The 22,723-nt window shown below is 54.5% G+C and overlaps 1 protein-coding gene across 1 annotated transcript in view; it reads left to right on the forward strand.

Annotated features, from left to right (window-relative positions):
* The window catches only part of RAB11FIP5 (RAB11 family interacting protein 5), a 77,887-nt gene that overhangs the window by 16,716 nt on the left and 38,448 nt on the right, over positions 1-22,723 (forward strand). Inside the window, exons 2-3 of the mRNA XM_006020919.3 lie at positions 19,555-20,009; positions 21,660-22,392. Coding sequence (XP_006020981.1) covers positions 19,555-20,009; positions 21,660-22,392 — 1,188 coding nt within the window. The remainder of the gene's footprint in view (positions 1-19,554; positions 20,010-21,659; positions 22,393-22,723) is intronic.

Genomic DNA, 22,723 nt, shown 5'->3' on the forward strand with positions numbered 1-22,723 from the left:
CACCTGGGTGCCAGGCCAAAACCCTGACGGCATATTGGTCTGCCGGGTTCATCCTGTGCACTGAATGAGGCAGAGTTCTTGTGGGGAGGGGGACATAGCCTGGTTGGTAATTATAAGTTATCTCCTATGGGAGAGGGCTGTTGAGGATGCAGGGGTCTCCTTCGTTCCAGCTCGTCCACGTTCCCTGCGTGCAAGACTTCTGCGTCCCGTCTAGGGTGCGAACGGGCGTCCCGTCTAGGATACGAACGTGAAGGAGCAGCGAACCGGGACGCGCCACCCAGAATCCTCTCTGCGATGTGCAGGGAGTCTGCGCCCAGCTGACGTCAGCTTTGGCCGAGTGCCGTCGGGCTCTGCACAGCGCGGTTGTCCGTCAGGCTCGTTATTGCTGCATGCCAGCTTCTTGCAAGCAGCCCACGTCTCATATAGAAACTCCTGCTTTCAGGAACCATTCTCCTGGCGGGCAGGAGCCATCTGTGCGTGGCCGTCCTGGACGTGTCTACTCGGCAGCAAAATTACCTTGGTTTTCCAAAAGCAGCCGGTTACTGAGAGCAGCTTAAACATGCCCCCTTCCTGCCTGACTCATCTGAGCTCATCTCTCCAATGGGTCAGACCTGTCCATGAGTGACATGAGTTTCCCACCCTCTATTTGGGTTGAACTCTAGCTGCCTTGCTGAGAAATGGGTAATCCCTGCCAGCTGAGGGTCCTGCCTTGGTGTCTAATACTTGATGCTTTAGAGGGGTGGGGAAAGTTTCCTGACCTCTTGTGCTGGTCACTCTTCCCCCTGGTAAACCCTAATGTAGACAGGTTTCTGGCGAATGCTGAATTCAGACTCGTTAGCCTTCCTGCAGAGGCAGGGACTTCCATGGGACACCTTAACTTCGACTAAAATTAAAATGCCCTGTCGGCTCTAGTGTCTTGCTGCTGCTTTCGGGTTAATGTGCACAGACCGGCAGGAACAAGAGGGGCAATTTCTGTCCCGTTTGAGTCCATCCGCCACCTGTCTTTTTCGCAGGCTGCATTCCCGGTACGATGCTGGGTTGCTTCTAGCCCTCAGCTCTCCTGTTGAGGGGCAGGAGGGAAGATGTCGGCAATGCTGAGCGTGGCAACTTACGGATGGCCGGTATTTATTTTGTGGAGGGCTTTGTGGCAGGTTTAACTGGTTTTCAAACTAGCTTTTGCCATTGCACCAACAGGGAGATGGACACTGCACTGGGCAGGTTTGTTCCTTGGCTTTGGATCGGGACCTAAATTGTCTTCTGTTTGGAGGATGAGCTTGCAAGGCATTGCTCTCCCTATGTGCATCTCCTCTGAGGCCTTTGGACTGGCCCCGTCGGTCCGATAGAGAGGAACGGCATGCGTGCGGCCGATCCCATTTTAGCTGGAAAGGCAGCCAAAGGGAGGCGTTCATGAAAGAGAATAATTAAGGCATTTCCTCCCGGGCTGCAGGCCACGGCCCTGCTCCACAGCTGTTGCTAGCTCCGACCTGCGCGCCGGTCAGCTGGTCTCGGTCAGGTGGCCGTGGCGTGCCGCGTGCGTGATTTACAGCCCGGAGCTGGTTACAGTATGTGCTGATGGGATGAATGAACAATGGGGCGTGCGCCTACGCCCATGGACTGCTTCCTAGCCGAGCAGTGTAACCAGAAAGCGGCGTGTCGTACGGTCCCGTCGACACTTGGCTAAAAAATGACTCGACTTTGCCTGTCCGCATAAGCACCGCTGTCCCGTGTGCGGGCCGCAGGATTCGTGCTCAGCTGGTATCTGAGCAGCCAGCGCTCCCCTCCTAGATGCCTTCCCTCCTTGCAGTCATTAAGGTCCGAATGCTTCGCATGCTTTGCATGCTTGTGCGGTGCAGTGCTTTGAACGCTAATCTCTTCTTCTCCTTCATTATGTAAGGCTGCTGCTGCAGACTGTACACGGCTCCCATGCCTTCCTGCAGCGCTGCTGCAGCGGTCTGGCCGCCTGCTCCGGGTTTGAGCTAAAAACAGACCTGGGATATTGCTCTGGGGACAGAGCTTTTCTTCTGAGATCCTACAGAGGTTCAAGCCCATTTTCCCACTTTTAAGTGTCCGAGATGACACTTGGTTGCCTGGGACAGTTGGGGCTAATTTGATTTAATTGCCATTCAGGCTGCTGTGCTGCTGAGCTGCAGCCTGGGGCAAATGGGATAAACCCAAGTCTGTTTTTTTCCCCCCTTGGAGTGCACAGAGAGGCAGGACCCTTGGCTCAGCTGGCTGGGAAACCTTCTGCTGCAGGGGGAATGGTATTGAGAAAGGCCAGAAGTTTTCCCCTCCGTGGGGTGGATGATCGGGCTCCGTATTCCCTGTGGGGCTCAGATGCATGTCGGAGCTACTAAGCAAAACTTCTTGCTCGGGAATAGGGGACTCTGGGCCGTCGCATACATGTTCAGAGGCAGCCGCTGGCACGCAGATCCCGACATCGCTGCTCCAGATGTGCAGCTGCGAGGCAGAGCCCCAAATACCAGCCACGTTCTGCGCCGCGCCATGGGCAAAACGGAGGAGGCTAAAGCTCTGCTTATGTCCTTCCATTGCAACAGCTGGAAACACTTAATCTGGTCCTTTCCTATATCGGCAGCGGCCAGAAAAGCTGGCAACCCCCCCTGCTTATTCAGTGCATTGTTTTTTACAATGGGTTGGAAGTGTTGGGGCTTTTTTTGGTCTCTTCCATTCTCTGCTGTTGTCCGGCAACAATGCCTGGCGCGGGACTGATAAGGACCAGACGAGCATTGGGCAAGCCAGGATCTCGCCCTGCCTGCTGTGTGTCCCAGCACCTGCTCTCCCATTACAATTGGGTTAATTAAGTATCGCCTCCCAGATATCAACTGCACTCGGGGATTCCTCTTAACAAAGGCTCCTTTCCATGTTGTGCCGATCTAAGTGTCTTGCACGGCAGCTGGGCACAGTGCCTCCTATCACACCGGCTCAGGGGACGTGCAAAATGCCAGTAGCCTGGCCTTTCCTGGGGTGGCAGGAGCTCTGCGGTCTCTTCTGCAGCTCAGGGAGCAGGTTGGTGTCTACCATAAGGTTAGGGGATGTGGACCGGTAAGTCATTCCTCCTTCATCCTGACCTTCCCACCCCTTTGCATGCAGGGCTTGGCACTGTGGGTGTAGGGTGGAGGAAAACTGCCGTGGCAGCTATGGGAGCATCTGCTGACGCTGGTCCAAAGCTGCAAAGGGCAGGGGTTTTCACCCACGGTGTAAGCTGCTCTGCACGCTGCAGGAAGACATCCAGTCCGGGGGGCTGCTCGTTGCACCCCCTCCGTTACCTCTTTACACTCAGCCCCATGGAAAAGCCCCAGTGAAATCTTTCCTGGTCGCCCCCTTCTTGTGTAACTCCCCAGCATTGGATGCATCCACACCTGCCCCCAGTCACTGGTTAGTAGGCATGGTCTGATCCAGCGTACTCTGCCCGGGTCCAGTGGCACCAGCTGTCCCTGCTAGCAGGGCATCGCCTGCTGCAGTTCAGAGTCCCTTGCTGCAAATGTGTCCCTCGAGGGGAGCAAAATGTTAACTCACTCTATTTTTGGCCCAAAACGGACCTTTTTGCCCAGTTCCTTCCTATACAGAATAATCCCACTTCCCCGGCTACTTCTGCTCTGGCGGGGACACGCGGGGATAACCCCCGGCCTCGTCAGCAGGGCAGTAGCTTTCTAAGGCAAATGGAGGAAGTGGTGTTGCTTGAGCCAAAGATGTGGTTGCATGACGAGCGCACAATGAAGATTTGGGTCTCGAGGCCTGGAGGACCCCTGACCCTACCCAGCCTCTGCTTCCCCTCCCCGAGTGGGGATTTTGCATCTCTGTTGTAGGAGACCATAATTGGATAGCTCCGGAGCTGGACCGTCCTTGTCTGTTGGCAGCTGCTACCCCCAGCAGCGTCCCTCGGGACGGGTGCCGCTTCCTTAATTTGTGGCTGGTTCTCAAGTAAAAGAAGGGGCAGTGCCTTGTTCTGCTTCCTCCCGCTGATGGCTTTCGCCTGCCCGGGGCAGCAGCGTCCTGGTGGTAAAGGGACCGATATCCAGATGTGCTTCTGTCCGAGGGGCCCAGGCCCAGTCGTAGCCCCGTACAGCTCATGCATTGCCCAACCTATAGGTTAGATGCTCCGGTCCCTCGGCACCTGGGCACAGGTGGAGCCAGTGCACCGCGGGTGTTTCCCGGTGGGTTTTTTGGGTGCTGGGGAAATAGCTGCATGCACAGAAGTTGTGGCACGTCCCCTTCTGGGCCTGAAAGCCCCTGACCTGAGCCATTCTGCAGAGCATTGGCCCCGGCTGGCGTAGCTCTGCAGCATTTGCTCAGCCGTGCTGTAGGGAGGTCAGCATCCTGCACGGGATGCCTGGCCCTGCCACAGTCTGGCCCTTCAGATGCAGGAGACAAAACCCCCGTCTGGGGTTTGGGTGTAGGACTGGGGCAGTGCAAGGGAGCCCCAGATTCGGCTCTGGAAGTGGGAGTGTGAACGCCCCCAAACCTGCAGCCCTGGGCTGGCTGCTGAGAGCGCGGGGTCTCTTGCCCTTGTTCGCTTGCAAAAAAAAAAAAGGTGAGCCTTAACCTCAAAACCCACAATCCTGGCTGGGCGGGATGGGGAGAGCCTCTTCTGCTAGCTCTCACCCAATTTGTTTCCCCAGAGTACAGCAGCACTTCCAGCGCGGCCCCTTGCAATGGAGGGTCCGGCTGCCGTGTCCATCGCTTCGCCGTCCTGCGGCCTCAGCCGGCCCCAGGCGCTGCGTGCCGTTCGGGAGCAAAGAGCCGCGGGGCATTCAGAGAGCTGCATCCGGGCCGTCGGATCGGAGCATGTCTGAATCCATCTAACGCCCTCAGAAACGATCCTGTGTAAGCCGTTCGCGAAGGACCGGTCAGGGAGGAAAACCACTTTCCGCCTGGCATTATCTCCATTATTCTCCTATCTGCCGGGAGCAGGCTGTGCTGTGAGGCCGCCTCTATTTATATTCCTCCCAGGCTCTCGGGAGCACAAGGAGCTTGGCTTACAACACGTGGGCTTTTAAACCGAAACGAAATAAACCCGCAGGCTGGAAAAACTTGCCCACATTGGAATAACATTGCCTGAAACCAGCCCGTAAAATAAGTAACTTGCTGAGGTGGTTTTTCCATCCCATGCTTTTTAAATTTTTTTTTCCCCCCTCTGAACAAGTCTGGCTGGTCTGCTCCTGGTTGCTCCTGTAAAAGGCACGTCGCCCTGCCGGTGATGCACGAGTTGCCTCTGAACCAGCCCCTCGATGCCTCCCCAGAAATCGGGCATCATTAGGTGGTGGGGAACCAGCTCCCTTCCTCTCTGCATCCCAGGACTTTGTCTTTTGTGGGCTCCTGTTGCAGGCTTCCAGGAGATCTGGTTGGTTTTCCTTCCCTTGCAGTTGCAGTGCCGGGTGGCAAGGGAAAAAACGGTTTCCAAATGGGTCTCTGGCACGTGTGTATTTTTTTGGAAGGGGCTTAGGTGCAGAAGAGTTAATAGCACTTACAGAAATTAAGCTTAAAGTTGTGTTTTTGGGGTGGTTTTTTTTTTTTTTTTACCCTCAAAATCATTAGACCCTAGTAGGTGAGAGAAAACCCGGAAGCTTTGGTCTTGTAATTAAGGATGCTAAGAAGATAGCAGGGGGAAATGTGTGTGCGTGCGTGAGACTTTGTTTTTTAAGTTTATAACATAGGTTTAAAAAGTGAAAGAGCAAGTGTGTGGAGGCTCGGACAATACTCGAGGCAGCCTCAGTTTCTCCATCTGCGCTGGACAAAGCCCCCACCGCTCCCGTGCCCGGCGCTTGCTGTGATAGGGAAGATGCCTGCAGCTGACACCTGGGAGCCCCCCTCCTCAGAAACGTCCCCCCAGAGCAATGAGAAGAGCAGTCTCTGTGCAAGCACCAGCTGCCTCGTGAGCCTGCTATTCTGGGCCGGCGAGGGCCCTGCCAGCTGCACGGTAAAAACAGCTGAGGGTGATGACTCGCACGGGGATTTTCCATCGCTGGGAGGCTCCAGCCCGTCTCCAGCAGCTCTGTGCAAGCATCACGTGTTGCAGACAAAGTGGCTTGCAGGCCCGAGAAGCAAGAGCCGGCGGCCAGCGTGCGGCTGCCAAGGGCAGAGCTGGAGCAGATGGGGAGGGTGCTCCAGGGCCCTGGCAGCAGCCGGGCGAGCAGCCCCGGCTGGGGGTCCCGCGGGACCCTACAAACTTTTTTAGGACTGCCTCTGTCGTGGCCAGTGGTCCGGAGTAGAAGGGCAGACTTGTCCCACGGCAGATGCAAGGAGGCTGAGCCCTGATGTCCCTGGGGGGTGGCAGGGGCCGTGCCATCTTTCTCCTTTGTCAGAGCATCGTATTCCCCGTCCGTGCTGGATGTGATAACACTGACGGGGTGCAAATATTTCCTAAGATCGTGGGTTTGGGGATGGTGCCTCTCAGGCAGCTTCAAGGTGCCTTCGAAGAGGCTTCTTAGAAACAGGGTTTGAGCTGTTTTACCTTTGTCTTCTCTCTTCCCCTGCAGTAGCTATTCCAGGGGCAGAATGGGGATATAGATACCTATACCTGTACATAGATGGAGATATAGCGATATATCTATATCCCAATATATTTTCCCTCTGTGTGTATGCACCCCCACCCCAGGGATACGTAGTCTGGGCTGGTTTGAGAGAGGATATACTGAGTCTTGAGCAGACTTTCTCCTTCTCCAGGAACTGATTAGACCTGGGACGACTTGGGTGTTAAGTGACCCAAAAGTGCATGTGTGTGCATCTCTATTTTTTTTTTCTTCAGACTCATTTACTTTGCTCTGATGCTTGCCCTTCTCTTGCTGGGGATGCCTGACACAGCCGAGATCTGAATTCCTCAGTCTGAGAAACCTGCCCAACCTTCATCATCGGTTAATGAGGAGAGCGAAGGCGGGTGCTCAATGCCTTTCTTTTTTCTTTTTCTCGTTGTAAGAGCCCTTTTGCACGGGGGGCTGGATGCACACTCCAGCAGCATTAGGGATGCTGAGAAGGGAGCCGTGAGACTGAGTTCCTGGGGCGAGGAGCGGTGACAACCCTCAAAGGGCGGTGTCGGGAGCAGCACACGTGGTTTGTGGCTTTTGTGTTGAACCGGCAGCTCCCCCATAAAGACAGTCAAGGGGGTGCACCTGGAGATGAGGGGTTGCACCGCCTTGCAGCTCCTCATGGTCACGTTGCTGGAGGACTTTTATGTCCCATCCCTTGGTTTCTGCATACTGTGATGAAGGGTCTGAGATGCAGGTGCTCAGCCCCTAAAATCAGACCTTCAGTGTGTTGTCTAAATATTCATCCAGACCTTTCCAAGATCTTGCAGGTCACCCGAGTCCTCTCTGTACTCCAGTGAGATTGATGGAGCCCTTGTTTTGTAGCTGGGGGAAACTGAGGCACGGAGGGAAGCGGTTGGCCCTAATTCACCCATGAGGTCAGGAAAGAGGCCCGCTTGTCCTGCTTTGCTGTTCTGTCTCGGCTGTTGACAGGGTCCGTCGTTCCCTGGAAGGTATCGCAGGACCGCGATTTGGCATCCCGGATGTCAGCCGACGGCCTGGCTGCAAGGGGAAAGCATTGATCTGCAGGCATCACGCTCCCAGCGTGATGATGAGCCTCGTGCTCCTTTCTCTGGCCTTCTTTATCTAGGTCATTCGTGCGCCTCCAAGGTGGCAGAGAGCCAGGCGCTGACCTGGAGGGAAAACTGGTCCCTCAGCATCCTCCCGCAGCCTCGGTTCCCGGACTCGACAGCTTCAGCGCACTTGTTCTGGTGCCAGGTGTTTTCCTTTGTCGGACGCTCGACTCTGCTCCCAGTAACCGCCTGCGAGCACCGCATGATATCAGAGCAAGCGCAACGGGGCTAGGACAAGAGCTTTGATAAGTCATCAAATACCTGATGGGTGATTACAGAGGGGCTGGAGCCGGGCTTTTCTCTGCGGCTGCACGAGACGGGACTAGGAGCAATAGCTCAAGCTGCAGCAGGTTGGAAATATGGAGGTGCTTCCTATGGTTCCCCAGCCCTCTTCCTGCCACCACCTGCTCCCTTGCCCCCCACGCCATGCATTGCAAGCAAAATCTGCAAGGGAAATCATTGGAGGCAGAGCATTTTTTTCTCCAAACCCCCTTTGCTTAGGGGATGGTGGTGGGAACCGTGCAGGCAGCCAACACAGGGACCTGCAGGTTACCTCCGCCAAAGAGGCCAGTCCCTCCAGCGAGCACGCTCAGGCCAGCGTTTGCTGGCACAGGTAGACCGTCGCATCGAAGAGACTGCATGGGCGATGCTTGTGGCTGTGACCCTGGCTGCTTGGCCAGGCTCCAGGGCTGCACTTTCTGAATGCCTTGCTCCCTCCCTGTGCAGGGCCGTGGGACCGGCCGGCCCCCGTGTCAGGGCAGCGACGGGCCTTTGAAGTGGCTTTAACAAGTTTCTGAGCTGCAAAGCTTCTATGGGAGCCAGGTTTTCACAGGGCTGTGTTTTTGCAGTCCCACGCTAGCAAGGACTAGGGAGCAAATGCCAGCAGCGTCCCCCACGGCAGACCCTGCTGCAGGACGGGGTCTGGGTCCGGCCCACAAGCGTAGACATGGGCTGTTGTGGAGCAAGGTTGATCCTAAACTCCCATTCCCCGGTGCTGTAGGCAGCACTTTGCCCTTGGAAAGTTTGCAGGCGGTTTTTGGGGGAAGGAGGGCACAGCAAACGATGCTGCCTTCCAGGCCGTAGCAGGGAGCTCTAGACTGCAAGGGATTAACCTTTCCTCTTCATCGTGGGCTCTGTGCTTTCCTCCCCATCCTCTTCCCCACGGACCCCCGCGGTTGCATCTTTGCTGTCAACTTGCATTGCCGCATGGGCCAGGTCTGGGGAGGAGGCAGGAGGTCACCATCCGGCCTGTTCGGTCTCTCGCTGCCAGCCTGGGTGATGCTGGTGGGGCTGAGCCCTGTCTACAAGCACCGGCCTGGATGGAGCGGTCGTGCTAAGACCCCACCTAAGAGCTTGGGTAGAGAAGGGATGATTTAGCTTCCCCTTCAGTCCGTGCACAGCCCTGCATCCCCTACCAGGCAGGTACCAATAACTTGGAGTCTCCCCTGTGTATATGCACGCGCACGGTGCTGCACATACCTCCGAGGACTTCTAATCCAAGCCCAAAAAACCCAGCCCTGGGTAGAGCAAGGGAGGATGGGATGTGGAGCACGGCGTGAATGGAGACCTGGCCTCTGTCGGTTCTGGGACGCTGTGATGTTGGGGATCGCTGGGTAAGATGAGGGACGGGAGGGGCAGGTTGGAGGTGATCAGGGTACTTGGAGACATCCTGGGTTGCTTCGTGCACTGGGAGGGGAGCCTGCTGGAAGGGACAGGGGGAAGACGTAGGAGGAAGATGACCACGGGTGCATGATGGCAGGTGGCAGGACTGGCAGAAGATAACCCACGAGTGGGGCACGTCTGCAGTTGCATCGAAGTGGGGATCATGGGAGAAAAGGATGTGAGGTGTGGGAGGGAAGGAGGAAGGACAGGGTAATAGGAAGAGGATTGCCCCTATCATGGTAGGTCCTGCACTCAGTCTTTTTGCAGGGTCTCGAGCCTGCGAGATTCCCTGGCTCCGTCCGGGACTGAACGCTGCTTGGGAGCGCTTGCTCTGGAGCTGCTCCCACTGGGGCGCTTTCCAGAAAGGGGTGGAAACTCTCCCACACAGTCACGCGGTGCCCTAAATTTGCAGAGCTCTTGTAAACACAGGGGGAGGCCTGATCCAACCGGCGTGAGACTAGCCACCACTGTGCAGCGTGCTGCCAAGGCTCCTCGCCGAAGCAGGCGCTTGTGTTCCTCTTCGATGCTGTTTCTTTCAAACTGAGCCCGACGTTTGGGCTGTGTTTGTCTTTGTGCTTCCCCTTTTAAATGCAGCTGGTTAGACGTGTTATGCTGTAAGCCAGCGTTGGCTTCTGAAACTGCCAGCTTGCTTTCTTATCTCGTATTGCTGGAAATAGTTCTTAGCATGACCTGCACTTATTATATTAGCAACATGCCCCTGCTTTTGCGGTGGCCAGAGAACTCTTTGGTGCTAGGAGGACATTTTCTGTCGGCTAAAACCTGCACCTGGCGTCTAAAACCGCTGGAATTACAAAAAAACCCTGCATTAACTTAACGCAGCTGAAGAGAGCTGTTGCTATCTGATTATCAAGGCAGTAGATTAAGAGGCAGTCGTGCCTTTTTCTCTCCTAAGACCAGTGATTCTCAACCAGGGTGCCGCAGCACCCTGGGGTGCCATTAGATCCTTCTCCATCCCAATGTTAGCACTATGAGGTGTGCAAACACCGACGAGATAAACCCAGGGATTTCAAATAGGAATCCAGCACGTCCAAACGCTCTGCCCTGCGACGGACTTTCTCAGGTCTTTACAGCAGAAGAATTGCACTTTTTTGTGTGTAGTCCAAGAGTGCCAGGAGCCTAGCGAGGGGTGTCTTGAGTGTGAACCGGTTGAGAACCACGGTATTAGAGCGCAGCGCTCTCCCTCCAGATCGGTATACCCTGCCTCTCTATTACATGGAGATGTTTGCACTTAAAAAAAGAGTGACTTGCACGTCCCCTTGCGCAGCGAATCGGACCGCAAGCCGATTGCCTTCCTCTCGCAGTTTGCCACATCCTTTCCATGAGGCTGAGCTCTTTCCAGCTCCTGTTGCAAACTGAGCAACACACTCATAAAATCCTATTTTCTTTGGCCGCTGTTTCCTCCAAACCATGTTTCCATCCTGCTGTCCACGGAAAGATTTGGCCTGACTCACCTGCTGCTGTTTTCCTAACGGCTTCTTGGCACCCGCCGCCTGTTTCTGCCCGGGGGCTCTGCGGAGGGCCGATCTTCCTCATTCTCTTTCTCTATGCTTTTCCTCACCCCTGTTTTTTGCTAGCTCGCATGTGCTAGGTGAGATGCTGCTCGAATGTGGTGTCCAGAGACATTTTTTGGGCTGTAGAGCGCATGGAGAGTACGGGGTGCCAGTGGGGAGCTTGCATCCATTGGGGATGGGCATTGCATTGGAGGGAGCCGAGGGGGCGAAGAACAAACAGGCGCCATCCTGCACCGATTCATGGAGCGATCCTGCATCACAAAGCATGGAGGGGCTGGAGACCAGGCACTCCTGGGGACCTGGCAGGAGGCATCGTGCACATGAGCATCTCCCAGAGGTGCTGGGGGAGCTGTGGAGCAAAGCTAGCACATGTGTGAAGTGCCGTCCACCCGGGAGCCACGGCCTGGTATGGGTCCCTGTGCCGACGCCTCTGCTGGAAGATCCTGATGAGACCAAACCTCCAGGCTACCCGTGAACTTGTGTATCCTACCGCTTGACTCCAGTGGTAGACACGCAGGGCGGGGAGGGCCCTCGGGAGGCAACTAGTGCCGTCCCCGGCTCCGGGCAGGGCATCCTGTGTGAAACCCAGGGTACTGCTCTGCCCGTCTCCGGGTGGCAGAGGTGAAGTAACTTCCCAAAGGTCACACAGTTACTCAGTGGCAGAGCTAGGAAGAGAGCATCCCAGGCAGACTCCTGCCGCCGCTGGGTTAACTCAGTCCATGTTTTTGCCATTGCCACGGTGCTGTTCCCTTTCCCCTGGGGCGGGCACTCATTTGGGCCATGGGGAGGCTGCAGGAGCTTCATTTGTTCCTACCCTGCCGGAAAGGGTGTCGTCCTCTTTGGAAAATGCCCTTTGCAAAAGTACTATCAGTAGGAAAGAGCTATCTCTTGCTCTGTTTCCTGCTGCTGTGGGCTGCCTGGCACCAACACACATGGCTGCTGCTCTCCAGCTCCTCCTGACTTGTATCAGGTGCACGAGACTCCTAAAGCCGATGCCGTCCGTGCTGGAGAACGATGCACCTGATGCATCTCCCAGGGCTGGTTCGGGGCTGTTTCCTTAGGGACTTTATTGTAGGCCGTGTTTGCCTCTGACACAACCCTTGTTGAGCAGGTTCACAAGCAAACTTCAGTCGGAAATCTGACTTTCCTGAGGTCATAGAGTTGGAAACCGGGCTCAACTTAGAAGCAAAACGGACTTCATGCTCGCCTCCCGTAGCAGCTGGGAAGCAGTGGGCTCCAGCTGTGCTTCATTCCTGTTACCCCCCAGTCCTGCTCGTTTGGAAGGGATCAGCGGACAGCGAAGCGTGGAAGCTGGGGTCTTTCCAACCTGACTTTTCTTTCCGCCAGAGCGAGGAACAGCATTGCGAACGCCCCAGAGACAGCAGTAGCCATCCTGGAAGGTGCACGGGAATTGCTCCTACATTTTTCCCGGGGTCCGTAGACATACTGGCTTGCAGGAGGCCTTAAACGACTAATATTACCTTGGAATGTGTGAGCAGCGATTGTTCACCAAAATAAAACCTCCCGTGGGGTTAGGCTATTTACTCAGAAAAGGTCCTAGTTAATCCTGCCCTCCTCCTCTCCCTCTATTTAAAAGGACCATCTGCTGTCGGAAAAGCACCCCCAGACCGCAGTGCAAGCCTTTGATTGTGACGGGATCCCACGGCCTCCGTGGCAGCTTGTGGGAGTGCTGAAGCATCCTCAGAGCGCGAGAGCGCTTCCTAGCATCCCCCCCGCCATCCTTGGGCAACGCCGCTCTTCTGACCATCACATTGGAGTCGTTCTTTTGTGGCTCCGATGCATTTCTTGGCTGACTTTTAATTGCTGACCGGTTTGGTGATTGCTCTTCCACATGAAGCCAGCAGATATTTGGGGGGAGGAAGGCAGCAAGGCCCAGGGAGGTCAGCAGAACTGCAAAAATGACCTGCCTGAACTGCTAAGCTGCAATGTATTTGTGAGCCCGGTGGGTCTGTGAGCTATTGACAAGCTCATACACAACCACATGTGGCTTTTGACCTGCCCTGGACTTTGGGGAGCCTTAGACACACAAACCGCACGCTGGCTTTCCTGTTGACGTCCTTTCTAGCTCTGAGCGCAGCCAGGGGAAGGTTTGGAGCCGGGACGGATTTACCTGTGGCCGGGGTCTGTCCTATGAGCCAGGCTGGGGACGGGCGAGCTGGCTCTGCAGTGTCTCCAGACCAGCACGTTGCCACCGACTGACCTCCTCTGCTCCTTGCTGGTAAGCTTGCCCGGGACGTGGGTGGGATACATGGTCACACCCCAGGCAGCCCCCTGGCTCCGCTTTTAGCCCTGTCCTATATGGACTGAATGCTCACATCTCCTGTGGGCAAACACAGCAGCACCTTGAGGCAGGGATTGCGCTGAATCCTCTGTGGTTGGTGATTTAAAGAGCATTAAAAAGCTTTGAGCATCCATGCTGGACCTGTGACACCTTTCCTGTCCATACCAGATTATGCATTTCTGCCAAGAGTCCTGGTTTCAAAACAGGGCCGGCGCAGCCAGAGCCCCATCCAGCCCAATGTGGAGGCATCAGGCTTCAGCTACACCATCCCTACGCAGCTGGATGGGGCCCCAGCTGTGCTGGCCTTGCATGGAGGAATCCAGCCCCAGCTGGGCTAGCACCGCATGCAGGATTGGGCCCGTAGACCAGATCCAGACTGGGGAGTGCTGTGTGCTGCCAGTTATAGTCCAGAAAAAAGTGTGCTGGAGGTATCAAAAGTTTGAGAAACATGGGCTCAGCAGGTGTCGGATGCGTCCAAGGGTCTGCATTCCTAGCTGGGCGGGTGGGTTTGCCGTGGAGTCTGCCGTCGTGGGGGTGTTAGCTCAGGCACGTTCCTTGGACAGGTTGTGCAGACTTCCTTGCTCTGGGGGCTGGTCTTTGGGCCAGGCAGGCTCCTTGCGATGGATCCAGTGTGGAGGGCTGGTTTGGTGCGTGAGATGTTGTGACCCGTGTGTGCTGCTTGTGGCACGTGGACTGGTTTGGGGCACGCCACGTGTAGTGCATGGGTCTAACCCAGGGGTAAGCAATTAGTTCAGCCGGAGGGCCGCTTAGGGAGTTTTGGTGAACTGTTGCAGGCCCCAGTCCCGCTGCACGTCTGGGGGCAGTGGGACCAGCTGCACCGTGCAGCCACGCGAGGCCAAGAGACCTGCCGTGGACTGGTGAGGATCCCTGATCCGGCCCATGGACCGTATTTTGCCCACCCCTGGTCTAACCAGAGACCCACGGGCAGCTCTGCAGGATGGATGTTAGGGCTCCATGGGCTCATGGACCATATCTTCGACAGCTATTTTAAATCAGTAACACCATGCCTTAGGAGAGCTGGTCGGGGCACTGCCCTTGCAAGGGAGCAGAATTGCAGGTGCTTGACCCGCTGGGATAATTGCAAAGCATTGTAAGAAGGGGCTGCAGCCCTCCTTTCCCCTCCCTCCCGGGTCTTTGGTTGGGGGGGCTCCTGCCCTAGGAAGGGGATGGTTAGAGACTGGATCCCCAAGTGACAGGATTATAAGGGGGCTGCCACTGGGTCAGAGGTCACTGCCCCCAGAAATATGACATCCTTGACTTGCTAGGGAGTAACACCGTTGTATGTGTGACCCCCTCCGTATGCAGTCTGGGGCCTCTTGTGGGATACCCTTCTCAGACAGATGCAGCTTGGGCAGTGCTGCCAGCATCAGGAAAAGCACTGGCACATCTGGACTGCCGGTGCCCGTATGGGAAAGTGCGTTGTAAGCAGGTGGAGGACTGTGAACGGGGCATGACTTCTCAGCATGCTGGCCCTCGTGACTTCTCTCTGCGGACTCCTTAATTGTACATTCAGCATAACTCTGAGCTCGAACCTGCTGACCTACCCACTCAGGCAAAGCAGAGCCTTTTTGAATTGGGAGAGGAGCCTTAGAAGAAACATCCTGAAGCTACAGTGCATTGTCCACCGAGGTGCCTGGCAAATCCAGTACGCTGGCCCGGAGGGAGGCTAGTGTCGGGCACCATGCATTTTCCCCCTAGACAAGCCCAGAGGCAGGGACTTCTTGCTTCATGGTGCCAACCCAACCGTGCTTCCTCTGCCGTCTCCTCCTCCTCAGCAGCGTCCCTGGTTGCTGGAATGCGGCGCTTGTACTTTGAGCTTGTCAGCTTGGCTCTCTGGCTCATTAAAGTTGCAATGCAGCTCTGTTCGACTTTCTCTGCAAAGAGAAGTTTAAATTCTGCACGTTCACATATTCTAACTCCTTAAGAAGTAGGCCTGGGGTGGGGATCTCTGCCTACTTCACACCCGCCATCCCTCTGAGGGGCAGAGGGGAGTTGCAGCACTGCTGAAATGCAGCCGTTGCTTGGGCAAAATGTGCCAACGTGGCAAGAAGAGGCGAATGCTGCCACCCCCCCTGCCAAACCATGAGAGGGATGGAGCGTGGAGGCATCAGCAGGGCTGGGAGACTGACCAGGGAGCAACACTCATCACCATCACTTGGGTGATCTCAGTGCACTTCTCTCTCCTGAAAGGCAGGGGCTGGCTGGGCAGTACCCTGCTGAAACGCCGCAGGCCCTGGCCAATGCAGAGGGAAGATTGCAGGCTGCTTAGTTAGCACTAGTTCCATCCAGAATTGCCCTATTCAGAGCCTATGAGGCCTGATCGCATGTCACCCGTGCTGCTAACGCAGCGGAGAAATACGAATGCCACGGAAGAGCTCACCCCCTGGGCAAGCGGTGCAGGTGCACACGCCTTAAAAAGAAGTGCTTTAGCTGCCTGGGTGCAGATGGTAGCACCAGGTGCAGGACAGAGATTGCATTCTCTGTTCCTCACATCCTCATCCAGCCCTGGGAGACCATGGGAAGCTTTGCATTCACTGGCAGGTGCTGCTCAGTGCCTACTGCACATGCTGTTGCCAGCAACCTCCCTTCAAGTTGGCAAAGTCGGGGGTTTGGAGCCATTCTCTTCCCTCCCGTGCTGCCGGGACTGTTGCACAGTGCCTGGCAGGACCTGTGTCGCGGGCCCTGCCAGTGCTATCTGGCCCTGCTGGCTTGTTCTTTTTCCTGTTTAGCTCTCACCTGCACACGAAGCCACGGAGCAGGCAGAGCTGCGGGGAAAGGCGTAGCTGGCTGCAAAGCTGATGAGGAGTGAGGGGGGAAATTAGGCTCTGGGGAGACCTGTCTGCTTTTGCCCAGCTGGCTAGGTCTGCGTCACGTCCTCCCCATCTCGATCACGTTGGTGGTACCCGGAGAGGGAGCCTGATCGGGAGTAGGGGCATCCTCGAGCTGGAGGTGAGGATCCCGGGCCCTTCTCCAGGCGGGGTTACTTGCTCCTTGTAGCAGCAGCCCCCACCTGACTCCCGTGCGTGCCTGAACGTGGTCCGTGCCACGGCCTGGATGCGAGCTGCTGCGGAGACATCTCAGGCAGGTCTGCCTTGCATCCCCAGAGCGCACGGCTCTGCCCGTTTCCCATGCACGCCAGAGCTGGAGGCAGCTTCGAGGTGGCCTCGTACCACGGATCTCCAAACACGGACCTTGAGAGCAGCATGCTGCATTTCTGGCGCAGGCCGTGCATGCTCTTTAGTGGGAGCCTGGCTTGGAGCAGCGAGGGCGTGTGCCCAGCCCGCTCGGCGAGGTGCGTCCCTGCAGAGCCATTGTGCTTGGAGCTCTCCCAGGAGCCGGCTGCCAAGAGCAAGGCCCCTGCTGTAGGACGCCTTGTTTGGCGTGGCTGGGCCGAGGGCACGCGGGGCCTGCTGCCATCGAGCTCAGTGGGATTTGGCAGGGCTCAGGCCGTCTTGGGATCAGGGCCAGGCATTCCTCTCCCTCCTCCCAGGGAGGGATGCAGCCCTGCAGAGACGCATGCTGTGCCGCTGGGCTGGGCACTGGTCCCTCCCCAAGCAGGCAGTGCTGAGCCGGCCTCGTGAGCTGGAAAAACGAGGGGTTGGGGTCAGTCCCCAAGGGACTTTGTACTGGGGTGGCAGAGGCAGTATTAAGCCTCTTCAAATGAAGCCTTACTTCGGGGTTTCCAAGCCCTTCATTTTCTCCGATGGGCTTTTGCTGGTCTGTTCAGGGGTGCTGATTTTTTTTTTTTTTCCCCCCTTTGCAATTAATGTATTATAACTAGAAGTTGTCTTATATTTTCCCCATTAGAGTAACGAAGCCCTAATCAGGAAGGAACCTTTGTGAGTCTTAGATAGTCAATCAGATGCACAAAGTGTGATTTTTTTTTTTTTTAAAACCACATCTTGCCTAGTCCTCGTTTAAGATGTGCCCAGCCGGAGGCTCTCTCACAGCTCCCGTTGCTTCGTTACTGAACGGACCCGGAGGTGGGTTGAGAGCTAAAACCCAGGAAATAACCCTTCAAATGCAGTTTGGGGCCGGTTGGGAAATGGTGTCAGCGTGCACGTCTCTGAATCTCCGCAGGCGGTTACTACAAGGCGGGTTTTACGAGGCAGAGGGGTCTGCAACAGGTTTCTTGCTATGTGTAAATCGGACCGAGTGTCTGTGGGATGCCTCGGACACGCGTGGCATTTCCCATGCTATCGGGAGCCCCCTGTCCATGCTCAGCGCTGTTGGTCCTTGTTTCGCCTGTACCTGGTGGCTCTTGTCTGCTGCCCTTTCGAATCGAAGCTCTTTCGAATCCGAGCTGCCCCCCGCCCGCAGGGGCCGGCTCCTGGCCGGAGGGTCTTGCTTTTCATCTCAGGTGAGATGGCTTCCAGCCCTGTGGTCCTGCCCGATCTGGGGCTGGGTTTCCCAGAGCGTCTGAGGAACCTCTGCCCTTAATGAGCAACATCTGGGTTTCCCTAGAACATCTGGGCTATTCAATGTATAGCCAATTAGCAACCCATTAACACGCTCCCTTGCTTAGCAGCTGGGCAGGAGAGAATCCCAAGAGCTTTGTAATCAAATCAAGCTCTAGAAATTGGACTTCTCTTTTTTTGTTTCCCATCCTGATCGGCAAAAGAAATCAGGGCAGCGGCGGCTGGGACTGGAGGAGGTGAAGGCACGGGGTGGGGGAATGGGACTATCTAAGGCAGGTTCGTGAGCAAGGGTGGAAACGAAGGTACTGTAAGCTGGTTGTGCACAGCATCCTGGTGCGAGGAGAAGCCGTGATATGGATGTGGGGTGGGACGTCTCTTGTGAAGAAGCAAGGGTTTCCTCCTCTCCAGCGACTAGGGATGGTGCTTTGTTCTCAAAGCGTAGGAGACCGGGTCAGCCAACAAGTTGCTATAGGACTTTGGGGTAGTGTCTTCCTCTTCGGGTCTTTGTCCATACAGGGAATGGGGGTGGATAAAAGTTGTCTCCCTGGCCAGGGGCTGAGGGGGACGATTTGCTTGTCCAAACCCAAGACGGTTGGACTGGTGGTGCCACAGAAGTGCAAGCCTAGCACTATGTTTATTCAGTTTAAGACTGGTGCAAAAACAAATATAACTAATTATGTTATAAATATATCATATATATGTATTAAAATACTACACAGATGCATTAATATATAGATTTTTCATAGACATTTCATAGACATTAGGGCTGGAAGGGACCTTGGAAGATCATTGACTCCAGCCCCCTGCCCCATAATGCATATATTATGCATATATTATATTATATATATTAATATATATGCATTAATCGAGTCTAGCCCCCTGCCCCATAATGCATATATTATATTATATATCTTGATATATATATATTAATTGAATCCAGCCCCCCGCCCCATAATGCATATATTATATTATATATTTTGATAGATATATATAAATTGAATCCAGCACTCTGCCCCATAATGCATATATTATATTATATTATATATCTTAATATATTAATTGAGTCCAGCCCCCTGCCCCATAATGCATATATTATATTATATATTGAGATATATATGAATCGAGTCCAGCCCCCTGCCCCATAATTCCTATATTATGCATATATTATATTCATGCACACATTATGCATTAGTATATTATGTAACAAACCATTATGCTATATATTGATATGTTATATAAATATAATATATTACTATATATGTATTTAAATGTATATAAAACTATAGTGCACTCATTTGCTAGAGTGTATATATAAATTAAAAAACCCCAACAAACTGGGCAAAAAATAGTTGAAAGATATTGTCTCATTTGTCCAGTAGTCATTATAGTTAAATGTGCATTGATGTCAGGGGCTGGAAGGGATCTTACAAGATTGTCGGGTCCAGCGCCCCTGCACTTAGACAGGAAATACTCTTAGTCGTATTTATAAAACAGAATCTAGCCTTCTTGAGTGTCTTGACAATGCTTCACTGATCATCATTTTTACATCTGGATTAATATTACCCCACCTGGGTTAAGGTTTTTAGGTCAAGCTAAAAACTGTATGTGGGGCTGTGAAATAGAAGACAGACGGTCCCAGGAAGGGCTATTGCAGCAGAGTCGCCGAAGGAAGGATAGTTTGAATAGTGGACTATGAAGGCCATTATAAAGGAGAGCGGGTTGTTAGCACTTGTGGAGTGGGGAGAGATTAGCAGGAAACAGGGAGATGCTAATAAACCACAAAGTCAACTGCCTCTCTCTGCACTGCCTGAATAGAAATGCCGCTTCTCCCCCAGGCACTTGGTTTTACATTTTGGGTGGATCAGAGGTCAAAGAGGGTGCCCCGTACTGGATCTGTCCGTGCTCCTATAGTCCTTGGCCGTGTGGACAAGCCTGGGTCTTAGCACTTGCTCACTCAGTTGTGGTTCTCGGAAATAACAAACTTTTTTCTCTCCTCTCAAACTCCAGGTGGTACAAGCTGCACTCCAAGGCCGGGAAGAAGGAGAAGGAGCGAGGAGAGATCCAGGTCACAATCCAGTTCACCCGTAACAACATGACGGCCAGCATGTTTGACCTGTCCATGAAGGACAAGCCGCGGTCGCCCTTCGGCAAGCTGAAGGACAAGATGAAGGGGAAGAAGAAATACGACCTGGAGTCCGCCTCCGCCATCATCCCCAGCAGCATGGGAGCCCTCGACGTGGAGGACTATGACCTCGGGGGCAAGAAATCCAAAGCCAAGGGGTTTTTCTTGAAGAACAAGCTCCGCAAATCATCCCTCACTCAGTCCAACACCTCCCTGGGCTCCGACAGCACCATCTCCTCTGCTAGCAGCAGCTTGGCAAACAACTTCGGCATAAGCATTAATGCTCCCGAGGTAACCAAATCCCCCAGCAGGCACAGCAGTCTGTCCACAGAGCGCTCTGGTAAGAGGATACAGCTTTTTGGTCACCTTTATTAAAATAAAAAAGGGGAGGGGGGCGGGGGGCATTAGGACCTATTAGCTAAACAGCTTGCTACAGAGAGCGTGTCCTGCATCACGCCTTTTCCCCTCGAGGGGCATGTAGGCATGAAGGATGGGTGCTAGGCTGGGCATGGAGATACCCCAGGAGCAGGGAAATCCATGCTGCCCATTTAAAGCAGATCTCAAGCCTGTGATTGCTTCCCAGCCTTGAACAGAGCAGGCCCGTACAATGGAGCCTGCAGGTGCTGAGCTCTCAGGCTGACCCCTGTTTAGGGGTGCTCTTGGCCCATGGGAGGGGGCGGTGAGCAAAGCAATGGCTGTTGCGGTGTGTTAGCTTCCCGTGATGGCCTACAGCCGAACGATCGAGTTAGCCACAAATGGTTAAGTTGGCTGGGCACTGGCAATTTGGATATTCCCGTGCTAGGTCAGTACCCAGATGCACAAAGCCCCATGGCTGAACAGCGGTGACTCTTTTGGCATGGGGTTCCTGCATCGTTTTATTGTTTTTCCCTGAGATAAGGATGTGTGTGACAGCAGCTTTGATCCCCGTGTGCGGCGTATGCCCCTCAGCGGGGAGATCTGTGAATCCCCATTGAATGGGGAGATCGCTCTGATGTGCCCCGTTTCACGCCATGCCGTTCTCGTTTCTGGATTTTCTAATGATAGAAACCTGCTGGGTGTATTCAGCTGCTGCATGACCTGGAAATAGGAACAAATGCACAGAAAAGTGCCGTCACATTTCCCCATCCTGTGTGGCAGCCTCCTAAAAACCATCACCATTCTCCGCACCGCAGTAGTGTAATGTATTGTGTGGGTCCTAGAGGAACATTTCCTCCCTAATACATATAACCCACACCTCAGCACAAATCCACTTATGATCCTTTTGGAGAGTTGCTCGCCTCTCTTACTGGGGTTTTATCCTCTTATACAATCTGCCCAGTTGAGGAAATGATGTCACTTGTTTGGCAATGTGCTCATGCCCCAATTACCATCATCGTCATAGAAATCATAGAGAGATCGGGACCTCCGGAGGTCATCCAGTCCAGCCCCCTGCCTAAGGCAGGATCATGCACAGCTTATGGTGACTTCATTACGATCCGCAGAAGACAGGACTAGAAAGAGGCTCCTTAGCCTCTGAGCACAGTCTCTCGCATTCGTAGGCAACCATTTCTCCAACAAGTCCTAAAAATGATGCCCTCCGGCCCCTTGTGTACATTAGAGCCGCCGAAAAGAAACCCATGTAGCAGGTAAAAAGCAGGGGAGATGAAGGCAGTGCCAGTGATCTCCCACTGCAACAGCAGACAGCAAAACTGCTAGGTTAGTGCAAGCTTAGAGGATCCTAGGGAGAGGATGATACCTCTGTGCGCACACACACACAGAGCCAGCCCAGCCAGGCATCTGACGCTGGTAGGAGAACAACCCTGTACCTTAGTCAAAGCTTAGTCTAGCTGTGTCCAGCATCCAGTTCTTCAGAGGAAGACTCAAAACCCCTCCGTCAGGCCACACGGTGTCCGTAGGGGGGGAAAAATTCCTGCCTGGCCTGGTGATGTTGCTGTTTGACCCTGGTTCTTCCAGGCAAACAGTCTCATTCCTGCCTCTTTTTCTCTTCCAGCGAAAGACTATCTGCCTTCTCCAAAACTGACCCACAAGCGAGCATTCAGCGATGAAGTCTCCCAGGTCAGCACGGTACCCGAGTCGAAATCCATCCAAAGCCTGAAGCCAAAGAACGAGCCGGTCTCCAGGTCCTCTCTTTGCATCAATGGAAGCCACGTTTACAGCGACGAACCCACACCAAAGAGCCCCATGTCTGCCCAGCGAAGCTCCTTGCCTCTGTCCGTGCCTCTACAAAATGTTGCCAAAAGGCCCGAGGAGGGCTTCAGCCCCATCCCCTTCCCTCCCGACTCTCAAGAGCCGTCGTGGAGAGGCAGCAGCTTCGAGAAGACGCAGCCGAAGGAAGAGCCCAGATTCATTCCCTCTCCTCCTAGCTTGGTATTGCAAGAGGAGCTCAAGGTCTCAACCAAAGCCGTCACCCTCAACAACCACCTCGGCCGAGCTCGGATGGAAGAAGGTGGGCGCATAGAGAGCAAGCCTGTGCAGATCGCCACACCGATGGTCTTCTCTGCAGAGCCTGCGAAAGACAAACCTCTCGAGGAAGGCAGGAAGGAAGACAAGAAGGCAAAAGGTGGCCTCTTCCACCACAGAGGCAAGGCAGATGCAGGGGAGAAGAGCTTGGGGGAGAAGCAGGGAACCACCCAGGCGTCTCAGGTGGTGGCTGGAGGAGAAGAGAAGAGCAAGACCAGCTGGTTTAGCTCGAAGGACACCAAAGAGCCTTCTCAGAAACCCAGGTCAGTAGCACTGGGAGTGTGGACTGCACAAGCTGCCCTTATAGTCCCACTCCAGGGACCACAGTAGATCTGCAACCAAGCTGTGTCCCCACCTTAGACATACTTCCAGTCTTGGCTCAGATGAAGTGTGGGGTGGGGGCGAAGGGGGAACAGAAGTCCTGTGGCTAAAGCCCAGGACGGGGAGCCCAGTCTGTGGGTCTGGTCTCGCTTGTGCCACAAACCAACTTACGTGGGTCTGGTAAGTCTGTTCCCCCTTCTGGGCTTGTGTGTCCCCGACTCTTTAATGACACTTGCTGTTGTCACTGGGGTGTAGAGGTATAACTCGGTAGTG

Source organism: Alligator sinensis, unplaced genomic scaffold (assembly GCF_000455745.1).
Source record: "Alligator sinensis unplaced genomic scaffold, ASM45574v1 scaffold12_1, whole genome shotgun sequence".
In the NCBI taxonomy this organism is placed as follows: domain Eukaryota; kingdom Metazoa; phylum Chordata; order Crocodylia; family Alligatoridae; genus Alligator; species Alligator sinensis.